Source organism: Podarcis raffonei, chromosome 13 (assembly GCF_027172205.1).
Source record: "Podarcis raffonei isolate rPodRaf1 chromosome 13, rPodRaf1.pri, whole genome shotgun sequence".
In the NCBI taxonomy this organism is placed as follows: Eukaryota; Metazoa; Chordata; class Lepidosauria; order Squamata; family Lacertidae; genus Podarcis; species Podarcis raffonei.
This window is the reverse complement of record NC_070614.1, coordinates 46139551-46151934: the sequence shown is the minus strand read 5'-3', so window position 1 is coordinate 46151934 and position 12384 is coordinate 46139551. Positions and strand designations below refer to the sequence as shown.

General features: G+C 43.2%; 1 protein-coding gene across 1 annotated transcript; it reads right to left on the bottom strand.

Annotated features, from left to right (window-relative positions):
- Positions 1–5297: 5297 nt before the first annotated feature.
- On the bottom strand, positions 5298–11266 carry LOC128399082 (vomeronasal type-2 receptor 26-like). Its single transcript, XM_053360343.1, has 5 exons — positions 11055–11266; positions 9785–10076; positions 8147–8296; positions 7683–7809; positions 5298–6199 (listed from the first exon to the last, which is right to left on the bottom strand). The coding sequence occupies exons 1-5, from the start codon at positions 11264–11266 to the stop codon at positions 5298–5300; spliced, it is 1683 nt and encodes a 560-aa protein (XP_053216318.1).
- Positions 11267–12384: the final 1118 nt, after the last annotated feature.

Below are 12384 nucleotides of genomic sequence, written 5' to 3'. Positions count from 1 at the left end.
CTGTGGTTTAACCCACAGCACCACCCGCGTCCCTTTCCAGGTCATAGAAACATGGAATTGTAGAGTTGGAAGCAGGGGCAACATCTAAGGCCCACCCTTAAATTTTCAATATTCCATGGGAATGTGTGCCTGCCGTGCATGCGTGGAGTGGAACATGTTCATGTCACTCGTGCATGCCACACAATGTACTCGCTTCATGCGCACAAGCCACTCAGTGCACGCACAGCATGTTGAGGGGTGTGTGCAAGTGATGTGAGCACTTCACACGGTGTCGGCTCCCTCAATCGCCGGGGCAAGCCAGCATGCCTGGTGGACATGCCATGATGGTGGACATGCTTTTATAAAGTGAGGCCATGAACTGATCTGTCCACTCTGATGCTGTGTGCAGCACTGCAGGGTACTCAGAGATCCTGTATAGGAGCAAATTCAGCTGGATGTGGTGTCGCGCCATGACAGAAACAAATGTGTCCTTCTGGATTATAGCTTCTCTTTGGCCTGAAACACCTAAAGGAGAAAAGGAACATCAGTAAGAGGCCAGGTCATTTTTCTTATCCCTTGGAAGGAGAGTGGAGGGAAAGAAGGGATGAGGCAGAGGGGAGAGAGAGAGAGATGTAAAGGAGAGAAAGATTTTATTTTATTTTTTGCAATGGACCTGATCTAATGAGCAGTTTGTACATCCCTGTGGCTGATCACATCCAAAGATGAGGGAATCTGGCGAGAAGCAGAGCTACAGGGAACCAGGCAGAGGGCCTTCTCGGTAGTGGCACCCGCCCTGTGGAATGCCCTTCCAGCAGATGTCAAAGGGATAAACAACTACCTGACATTCAGAAGACATCTTAAGGCAGCCCTGTTCAGGGAAGTTTTTAACGTGTGATATTTTACTGTATTTTTGGTTTCTATGGAAGCCGCCCAGAGTGGCTGGGGAGGCCCAGCCAGATGGGCGGGGTATAAATAATAAATTATTATTATTATAAAGATATTGTGCTGCCCATCCCATTCAATCCAAGTGTCCCTAACTGAGCCCTGGACTTTAAGCCATGCTGAGATCCAAAGGCATTCACACTTTGCAGGAGAGAAAATACATGTGGAGAGGAACAGGACCAAAACAGCCTGTCATTCCTTTGCCTTGCCTATGCGCCTAGGAGACTTAATATGAATTCTGCTAATCTGGAAGTTGTGGGTTTGTTGTTGCTTTTGGTGCAAAACATTGTTTTTCCCTGTGACTCCCTTGACAGCAGGTTTTGTGACTGGCAGGATGTGCCTTCGCAGCACTGCAGAAGTAGACGAGAGAATCTCCAACTTGAGTGTGGTGCAGAGTTAAAGATGTGAACTTCTCAGCACCATCCGGAGATGCTGCAGCAACAACAGACCGGTTCTACATTGTTGTACCGGTTGTACACAGGTTGTACATTGACAATAAAGGTATTATTATTAAGTCATGTCCATGACATGCAGAATAATTTAAGTATTCTTTTGAATGGGGTTACCATATTTCAAAAAGTAAAAACCAGGACAACCCGAAGGTTGTTCAGCTTTTTTTAGGAAGACCACAAAATAGTTGAGGGGTTTTTTTTAAACAAACCACCAAAATTGTTTTACAAAATGGTGAAAAAGGCAAAAAAAGAGAGAGAGAGAGTATAAACATTGGATTTGGCACATCAGTTCTTAAGAGAACTGCCTGAAAATCTATCAGTTTGACGTGGTGTGTAAAATTTCAGGAGACTGAATATAAATTTTACTAATCCAGAAGGCTTTTGATTCAGGGCAAAGCTTTGTTTCTCCCTGTGGCTCCCTTGACAGCAGGTTTTGTGATTGGCAGGATGTGCCTGTACATCACTGTGACTCTCTGCGCAGAAGTAGACAAGAGAATCTTCAACTTGAGTGCGGTGCAGAGTTAAAAACGTGACTGGCTCCTTTGTATTCAGGCTCATACTGAAATAGCCATGAGGCTCAGTGGTGGACTTGGTGTTATAGAGCAAGGCCATGAACTGGATCTGTCCACTCGGGTGCTGTTTGTACCATTGCAAGGTATTTGGAGATCCCGAATAGGAGCAATTCAGCTGGGTGGGCTCTCCTGCCTCAGCCGACACAAAGGAGTCCTGGGTTACAGCTTGACCTTGGCCTGAAACACAGGGAAGAGACAGAATAACAGGGAGAGGCCAGGTCATTTCTCTTATCCTTTAGAAATAGAATTGAACAAAAGGAGAGAGAACTTCATGAAGGGGGAAAATGGAATGAGGCAGAGGAGAGAGGGGGGAAGGAAGGAAGGAAGGAAGGAAGGAAGGAAGGAAGGAAGGAAATAGACATAATCTGAAGAACCATTAGCGTAAGATGGACAGCTGCTTACATCTGGGGAACCAAAGGGAAGATCCTGATGCCCATCTCATGTAAGCAAAGTGCCCCTAACTGAGCCCTGGACTTTAAGTCATGCCAAGATCCAGAGGTATAAACAATTCACAAGAGAGAGTACCTGCGGAGAGGACCAGGAACAAAACAGCCATCACTTCTCCAAGAGTCAACATTGTCTTTTCATTTGTGTGCGAGAATGGATAAGTGTGCATCAAGTCAGTCTCACACGGAGCTTCTATGACACAGACCACAAACTTGTGGCTTGGTTTTATGCGCCTACTTTCAGAGGATCAAAGGGATGTCAGATTTTGCTCCTTTCAAGCAGCCTGAAAGGAAATCTGCATAAGGGAGGAATTTTCTAATTTGGCCCAAAGAATGTACCTCCACTTTCAGAATCTGAGCTGGAGCGGGGAGGGGGGGAGCTTCTTTTTCAATATTTGATTAAATTTATGAATTGCTGTAATATCCCAAAGTAACGAATAATAGAAACATCATAAACTATCAATGTAAAGTCTGCATCTGCACTAGATTTGGGGCGGGGGAAAGAGAGAATTGTGTGTGTGTGTGCCCTGACCTGTTGTGTCCTGGAGGGCGAGTGGGAAGGACACAACAGCCCACGACATCCTCCAAGCCCCAGAAGCTGGCAGGGCCTTGTGAGGAAGGTTCCCCCACAAACAAACAAACAAAACAAAAAAACTGTGCCGGGGTGACAGCCCCACCCAGCACCAACTCTGACTATGCATAAAGGGCTGAATCCGCAATTATTTTTGGAGTTCCTACAGCAGGATTTGTTGCCTTCCCTGACTCCTGATGTCTCTAAATGTTTCCTTATTGGTAACATAGCTTTCTCACTCTCTTTAAATCACGCCAAGTATGCTGTTGTTTCCTTTCTGCATAGCAGTTTCTCGTCAAGACCACTTAATGGAACAATATAACTATTTTAGTCTCTACACTAAAATCCTTGGAAGGATTTTTCTTCCGAGGGGGATGAAAAAACAGGCAAAATGTGGAAAACAGAAGATAGGCAAAATAATGGGAAACAAGGGAAACCAAACTGAAAGATTCATATTTCCCTAACACAAATTTCCCTCTCTCTCTCTCTCTCTCTCTCTCTCTCTCTCTCTCTCCCCATGTCTGTGTGTGTGTGTGTGTGTGTGTGTACATGTGCGTGTGTAATAGAGAGAGAGACTTGGTAAGTTCTTTAATATTGGGCTTTATGAACATTTGTAGGGGAACGTTTTCAGCAGCAGAGTATCACAGAGTAAAGGTGAACATCAGAGCTGAAGAAGACCTGAACTTATAGTCATGAGTCTCTCCCTTCCAGCACCACTGTGCTCTACGCCACAAAAGTAAGTGCCTGAATCTTGAATCTTTGCACCAGAGAGATGCAGGCGACTTTTCTTTCCCTTCTCCAAGTACTCTGCTGTGAAACGTCCTTTGGTTTCGTTCTTTTCTTGGGATGCTATATACAAGAGGAGGGTCGGTGCTCTTCCAGGCTGCTGACGGTACCAAAAATGGATGCGATATTCATTGGGGTTGCTGCAGGTGATGGCAAACAGTCCCCCTTCCTGGACGTTTTCTGATACAGGACTCTGGGTCACCTGGGAATCAGAGCCGCAGACTGCAGGATATTGAAGAAGGTATTAAAAGGATGCTAAAGGTTTCCCTTAATGTACACAGTCAGTTTTCATTCAGCAATTGGTAGAAGGAAGTCAAGAAATAATGTCAAAACTGCAGTACATGAATTAAAGCACTACTGCACAGGGTATAAAGGAAGGGAATGGATGGAAAAAATTGAAACACAATTTTCCTTCCTCTGCCCATTCTTCACTTTTTTAAAACTGTGTTTTTAAATCTGAAATTTTCACACAAAGACCTAGCCACCCTCCCAGACCCATGTTCTTAAAATATGAGCAGTGCACAAGGAGTTCTGTTCTCTCTCAGGAAGGATGGAAAAATAGGGGAGAGAATGAGTGTAAGAAAGTACTACAGAAAGGGTCACGACTAGCTGGCTGAAACCCTGAACTAAAGCCTCCTACACAGCAGGCTTCATATTTAATTGTTTCCCACTTTGCTTATTTATGTATCTGTTTCATAAGCTAAGTTTCCTTACCAATAGTCCACTGATATAGGACGAGTAGTCCAAAGAGATGCCTCCACCGAGTTAGCCAAGTTATTGAGTCCATCCTGGAGCCCATGGGCATCTCCCTCCAATTTAATAATGCAGACAAACACCCAAGTGTGCTCCTTCCAAAGCTCAGTAACTTCTGCAGCCCTTAGTGGTTGTCATACCAGAGTCAGAGAAACCTCAGCCAGTAAATGGCTGCTTTCTTCTAAGAATGGAAGAACCTTTACTGCCATCTAGTGGTGGGAGGCTGCATAACTTATTTTGGAAGGTTCTCCAAATAGCCTAAACCCAATAGAAATGCCTTATACATTGCCAAACCCTTGCTCCAACTGACTTGGCATTGTCTACACTCCCTGGCACCAGCCTCTCCTGGGATTTAGATAGGAGTCTTTTCCTAGCCCTACCTGGAGCTGCAACATTCTGCATGCAAGGCAGATGCTCTGCTTCTGAGCTACTGATCTTCCCCTGGAGGTCACACTTTGTTACTTTGTTGATTAAACAGTTATTCTTTTTACCCAGAAAACCAAAGAAACTTTGTGTGTGTAAAGTTGTTTGTGGGAGAAACAAATAAAACTCCCCTTCACACATTGTACCTACTAAAATCTTAATCATTAAACTACTTTCAAGGTGATTTATGTCTGTAGTGTATAACTAATTTTATAGGATTTTTTTCCAGCTAATTTCCCAACAGGAACTAGGGTCTGTATTTATTGATTTCATAAAAATTATACAATTTTATTGATTGTCCAAAAAAAAAAAATCTCAAAGCGGTTTAAGAAGAAATGCTATTGTGAGTGAAAACAGATGTCTTAATCCTTTCTTAAATCTTTCTTCGTATTAATTGATCCCTGCTGTTCAGTTCAGGCCTCAGCACAATGATGTAGCATTTTGGGGAAAAGATACAACCCAGTAACCCAGTACTGGAGGCCAAGATGGAGAAGATCTCCACAGCCACCATGTGTTTCCCTCTTGTGCTCAGGTAGGTGGGAACAAAAGAGACCCAAACACTGCAAAATGCTAACATACTGAAGGTGATGAACTGGGCTTCATTAAAACTGTCAGGTAACTTGCGGGCCAGGAAGGCCACAATGAAGCTGGTGAGGGCCAAGAGTCCCATGTAGCCTAAGACACCGTAGAACATGGTGACAGACCCAACATTACATTGCACAATGGTTTCTTCAGCTACTGATTTCATGTCTAGATCAGGGAAGGGGGGAGACGTTGTCAGCCACAGAGTACAGATACCAACTTGAATGAGGGAACCTAAAAGGACAATAGAATGGGCCAGTCTCTTTCCCACCCATTTCTTCATCTTAGATCCTGGCTTTGTGGCTATGAATGCTAGAGAAACAATGATGGTCTTGGCCAACACACAAGAAACAGCAACAGAGAAGATGATGCTGAAAGCAGGTTGTTGGAGAAGACAGGTCAGTTTCCCAGGCTGGCCGAGGAAAAGCAAAGAGGAGAGGAAGCAGAGCAGGAGGGAGACCAGGAGAGTGTAGGTGAGATCTCGGTTGTTGGCGATGACTATGGGGGTATCTTTGTGCCGGATAAAAATAGCCAACACCAAAGCAGTAATCAAAGAACACAAGACACTAAGTGAGGCTAAAGTGATCCCTAAAGGTTCTTCATAGGACAAAAAATGTATAACTTTGGGGATGCATCCATTTCTCTTCTGGTTTGGATACTGATCTTCTGGGCAAGTAAAACATACGTCCATATCTGAGAAACATAAATAAAAGCTTGGCTAGAAATTCAGTTCCAATTCATCTGACCTAGCCCATTGAATGAACCATGTGTTGTGATAAATTGTACATTATGGCTGTTCTGCCACAGCAGTACTGGCTGCTGAGGCACATTTGTGGCACATTGGCCATGAGAGACAGCACACCACCCAGCAGTGAACATACTGTAGCATTTAAAAATGGCATGAGATGTGGAGGTCAGCTTTGGGGTTCTACATAAGGAGCAAACCTTTTGGTTTGGTGCACTGCCCCTTTAAGGCTTGTTCATTTGTGCAGGGCTCTCTCTCTGCTCACTTTCGCTTGCAGCCTGCCAGTTGCTGTCTTTTGAAGTACCACTTGCTAGCCTATCAGGGCTTCCACTCCTTTGCTGGGTCTTTCTCCCTCCCACAATCATAGTTGGATTTATACCTGAGTACCCTTGCTTCCTCTGGTGAAGCAGCAATTAAACTTCTAACACAATTGCAAACCAACGCCGGGTCAGCCAGGGCTTCAAATTCAATAGAATACCACAGATTGTAGGAGAGCGAATGCTTCCCTTTGCTGGCCTGAAGCTTTCCCTTTCATAGCTCCTGCTTACTCGGGGAATGCATAAGCTGTCACTGGGTTGCCACACCCCTAATTCCACTATTCCTTAGTTTGCTTAGGGAAGTGGGCTCTGCTCCATAACTGACCATTAGTTGTAATTCACCATGAACACCTCCCTCATTCTCTTAGTATGGCAATTGTAATGGGAATTGGGGTTGCTTATGCGTAAAACTCCAAACTGCTCCAAGCGGGTTGTATAGCTAAAACCTTTCCCTGGTTTGACAGCCCCTTACAACGTGACTGTCTCAATCACTGGCAGAATCCGTCAGTGGGCATTTCCTGAACTTCTTCCAACATAAGAATTCCTTGACAGCAAGTCTCCGCCTAGCTTCTCTGCGCGGAAGCCTTCTGCGCAGAGTAGGCGTGCCAAGCGGAGGTCCTGCGCTCTCCCCACTGATCTCACTGGAAGAGTCTCGGAGCCTTCCCTCCGAAGTACTCTCAGCCTCCCCTTTCTTCCTGGTGCCACCTTGGTTTCCTTCCCCAGCGGAAGCTCTCTCTCTCTCCTTGCTAGTTCCCTCCCCTGCATCATTGGAGCGACTTCCCTCTCCGCTAACCTCTGATGTCAGTTCCCTGACAGCAATGATGCCCACCTCAGAGGTACCAGAACTGAGTTCCGGAGAGTTCTGGCTTTAAAAAAGAGCTGTGTGTCACCCAATGGCTGAAGTTCTGCATTTTGTAAAAGGCGAAAGATTTATACGATCTGAAGAGAAACCAGAGTATGGCCTTTGTGTAACCCAATGGCTACAGTTCTGCATTTTGAATTTATCCTCCTCTCCTGATCTTGTTATGTTCACTAAATATAAGTGGCCCAGCTCAAGCCCCGCCTGTATATCAGTCTCTTTGTTTGGTCATCAGGATTCAAGAGCTTTACCTACCCGTCTGGTTTGAGATCTTCCCTGCTGGGCATGGAGCACAATCATAACAACAAAACTTTTCCCCTTCCTTCCTTTTCTTCTGATGACCAGAGTGGCAGGGTTCATTGCACAAAGAAGAGGGAAGCACCTGTACAAAAATATGAGAGGAGTTGAAGGTGGAAGTGCTTTCCTATATGGCACCCACAGGACAATCTTATGCTTCATTTTTAGTGCACTTTCAAGGTACTACTGATTTCAAAGTGAGAAAAGGGAGATTTGGCATATCAGTTTCGCATCATATTTCTGAATGCACTAGACATCATTGTTGTTCTTACAATGCGTGTTGTTATTTAGTAACTTTAGTCATACCAGCAAGCTCTTTGCAGTTTGGTAACTCCAATCCATACCTGGTTAAAACTTTGGTGCCATAGAATTTTGTCCACATGGAGGATTAACTCCTTATCTCCTCTATCACTGAGACCCACCGATCCAACTTTCACTCTCTTGAAAGACGTGTTTGTGAATGTGACCAGATTCATGATGTCAAATCCTCCTCTCACTTCCCTCTTATCATTAAATGATACCGTTTCTCCCGCTGAGTTGTTAAATGAAACACCTTGAAGAAATGAGTTGATCTATTTAAAAAGAAGAAGAAGAATCAAACTATTTGAGGTTCCCATGCGAAACAGACTCCAAGGTCAAATTATAAGATGAAATGTAAACCAGCAACCATGACTAAGATGCAGAATATTTTTCCGTTTGTTTGTTTGGTTTTTTACATATAAGAAGAGGGGCAGTAAAGGGTAGCAGCTCCCGGGTGGAGCAGCTGCTTGCATGGAAAGGGCCCAGATTCAATCCCCAGAATCTTCCGGTAACACTCGGAATCTCATCTTGTCTCAAACCCTGGAGAGCCCATGCCTGTCAGTGTACACAATGCTGAAACAGATAGATGACAGGCCTAATTTTGTATATAGCAATTTCCTGTTCTACTCCTGTTAATCAGTTCATAGACATGAGAATATTTGGCTCTGCAACATTACCTGCCAAGGCTGCAGAGATGGAAATCCAACACTGTAACCAGCGGTCACTGTTCTGTGCAGGGATCTGGATGAGGAAATGGCATGCAATGCATGAGCTACAGCACAGGCAGCATTATAGATACTGTAGCTCTGCCCAGTCATGTGCATTTCAAAAACACCTGCCGGGAGACTTTCCAGCCTCTCCTCTCCAGTACACGTTCCATCATCCATGACTGGCATACCAGGATCTGGAAAGAAACAGTCAAATGCCTGCTCCCAGAAGTCCTTCCAAAAGCCATCTGCTTTGGTCCAGTGTGTTTGGATGTTCTGAAGGAAATGGTTGAACTGTAGAAGCTCTTTTGAGTGAATTGTAAAGGAAAGGGCACCTTGCAACCCTTGAAAATCCCAGTTTCTCTGAAGTCCGGTTGATAGGAAATCTATCTGGGCTGTCATGATCCAGACCTTCCCAAATGATGTGTTTTGATTACCTCCATTATATTGGAAAAGTAAAACAGTTCTCAGCCATGAAATTGCCCCATAGTCTCCATAGAATATAACTGCCGTGGTCTTTTCATCTGTGAGACCTTTATAAATACTTCCCATTATATCATACATTCCTACCATATTATCCATATGAGCTTGAAGTGAGATTCTTTTTGTGAAGGCTGAACAGATCCCATTGTTGGAAAACAATAGCTCCAGGGTCCTCAAGAAATGTTCTCCACTATTATTATTCGAAACAAAGAGCCCAACCCATATCCATCTGAAGTACTGAAGTAAGTGGATAATCCCTACATATTGGTGGATTTCCTTTGGGACCATGCTATAAAAAGAAGTTGTCTGCCTTGATTGAATCTCTTCTGAAGCAAATGAGCCATAGGTGAGCTAAAAGAAAATGATAATTTAGCAGAACATTTCCTACAGATGGTTGAAGGTGGAACTTGAAATAGTCATGGAAGAAAAATCCTGGCTCAATATTTTTTAGTTATCTGAAAATAATGGAAATTCTGGATATTTCCTTCGCACACTAATATTTCTCTTTTCCTTCTGAATCAAAGAATGTCAGATTCAACTTCCCCACATTCCCCTATGCACTGATTCTACCTGTGGAGCCCTGTAGAGACTTAAGATATCTGCCATTTGGATAGAAGTGTCAGAAGTAAGTCCCCCAATCACAGCCATGAGGTTTTTCTGAGTGTCACATTTGTAGTTGGGGACAAATCTTTGCCGTTTGAAGAGAAGGTCCAAAGTGCTTCGATAGGTCATTCTCGCATCAGAATAGCTGTCATAGATGTGGAAACCAAGGGTGACATTGGGCAAGATCTTTGGATTGTCATTGATCTCTTTTATGGCAAACACCAAGGCCAGGATGTTCTGATAGAACTTTGTGGTTATACTGTAAATAGGGAAGATATAAAAAGGGAGGGGGAAATACTTTAATGCATGAGACCGTTATGTCCTCTTCCTATTCAAAAAAACACATTCAGCCAAAATCTGAGTTATGATAGAGTAGAGCAATTGTATTTGTGATCTGCAGTGTATCTTTGACACACCTGCTCTTTTCTTGGTCTTTCCTCTGCACTTTCAGTACAAAGCACCCTAGCAGAATGAACTTATTTGTCTTATGAGTGATTTGGTATCTCTACATTAAGTATGTGATTTACATTCCCTGCAGATTTTGGCATTTCATTTCCCTTTGATAGCACTTCTGCACCATGCCTCTCTGCATTTATATATCTGTATTTATTTCTTTATACCTGAAACTATATCACTGAATAAAACTTTGCCTGTTGATGGTGACAGAAGTTCACAGTTATGTATGATGATAATAATAATTCATTTTTATTTATTAAATTAGTATATCGCCCTTCTCTGGTAGATCTAAGGGCAGTTCATAACTTAAAAATAGAACATCACATCACATAATATATTAAAAAAATAAGAAGCCAAAAAAGAAAACCCACTAACCAATACAACCCTTCATTAACTGTTTTTGGTGTCACAGGAATCCTCCATTTTTTTATAATTACATTGTTTTTAATTAGTTCTCTTCTCAAATCTCTCTCTCTCTCTCTCTCTCTCTCTCACACACACACACACACACACACACTTGCTCAAATTAACAAAGCTGAAGTGTAATGTTTATGACTTCTTTGGCGGCTTTGGTAAGAATGAAAGTTTGCAGTTACAGAGATTGGAGGAATGAATGTTCAGAAGAGCTTCATTTGCTTAAACTCACTGACTTTGGTACCATCCTGTAAGCTGAGGCCATGTACTGTTAATGTACCCATTGTTCATATCAACATACTTTCTCTTTTCTGATAATATGGGATTGGTTTATATCCCTTTGGTTGTGGGGCATATTATTGCTTACTGTGGGGTGTCAAACAGGTCCTGAGAAGGATGTTCCATGAATAATAATTCCTTAAAATAGTAAGTGATGTGAGAAGCAATCCCACCAATGAGGAGGTCACCTGCCTGGTACCATTCATGAGGCACAGGGATTGGATCAACGGCAAGGCACTTCATTCTCCTGCCTTTGCACATTGTGTGAGGCAGCAGCAGGAGCAGCAAGAGCCTCACCATGGTAGCTTCAAAGCCTCTCTCAGAAGATGCAGGTTCCTCTGTGTCCAAATAACTCCCCCTTCTGACTTTGGCTGTGTTGGTGGTTGCACTTTTCGCTTTCTTTATAACATCAGCAGACAGAGAAATACTTTGAATGTGAACTTAAATTATTACTAAAACTCAATGAAAATGAAAAAGAAGTGTTGACAGTAACAAAACCAGTAAAACCTCTCACACACACTATGCAACACTCCTGAATCTCACTGGCACAGGAGCATATTTAATGCTCTTACTATGCTGGGTTGTTGACTGTTTCCTGGTGTCCTTAGGAAACTCCTGAGAGTTCTCTCTAGCTGGAAAAATTATTGTGATCTGGATAATTGCAGAGGGAGAAAGTTACTTCATTGGATCTTGGACTTTGAGTGGCACTTTTGATCAGAAACGCATTTTTAACAATTCAGTTAGGAAAAGCAGGTTGAATCTGCTCCTTGAAGGTCTGAGACAGGGGAATTTGAGTGCAGAGTTCAATGGTGAGAAATCACCAGACAGAAAGTGGTACCCTAAAGTTCAGCCAGCATCTTGCCTGAGAACTTAAAGAAATGCCATATCCCCAAATGATTCCATAGTCTTAAAGGAAGAAAAATGTTCCTATCATCTGTCTGTCTGTCTGTCTATATCTATCTATCTATCTATCTATCTATCTATCTATCTATTTATCTATCATCTATCTATCTATCATCTATCTGTTAGGATATTTCCGTTCCACCTTAAAAGGGAGCAGGATGTTTGTGTCACAGCCTGCGTATCTTCCTGTCTCACAGGATGTTTATGTTGTCTGTTCCTTTCGTTTTCTGCTGTTTTGCCTGAGCAGTCGGAGCAGACGGTCATGTCTTATTTTGTTCTGACCTACGCAAAATAAACTGTAAATATGCTGTCCTGCTGTGCAACTTTTGCTGTGTGAATTCTGCTGTTAGAGTGTGCACTAAGCCTGAGGCTTCGTGTCGCTAAATTGCTGGTACTGCGTGACTACGGGAGGTCGATGGATCGTCCGGCACCGAGCTTGGGGGCTCAGATGGACTTTATCTCCCTGGCAGTATCCCAACAACAGGTTATGGGCCCAGATTCACGGCACTTGCAGG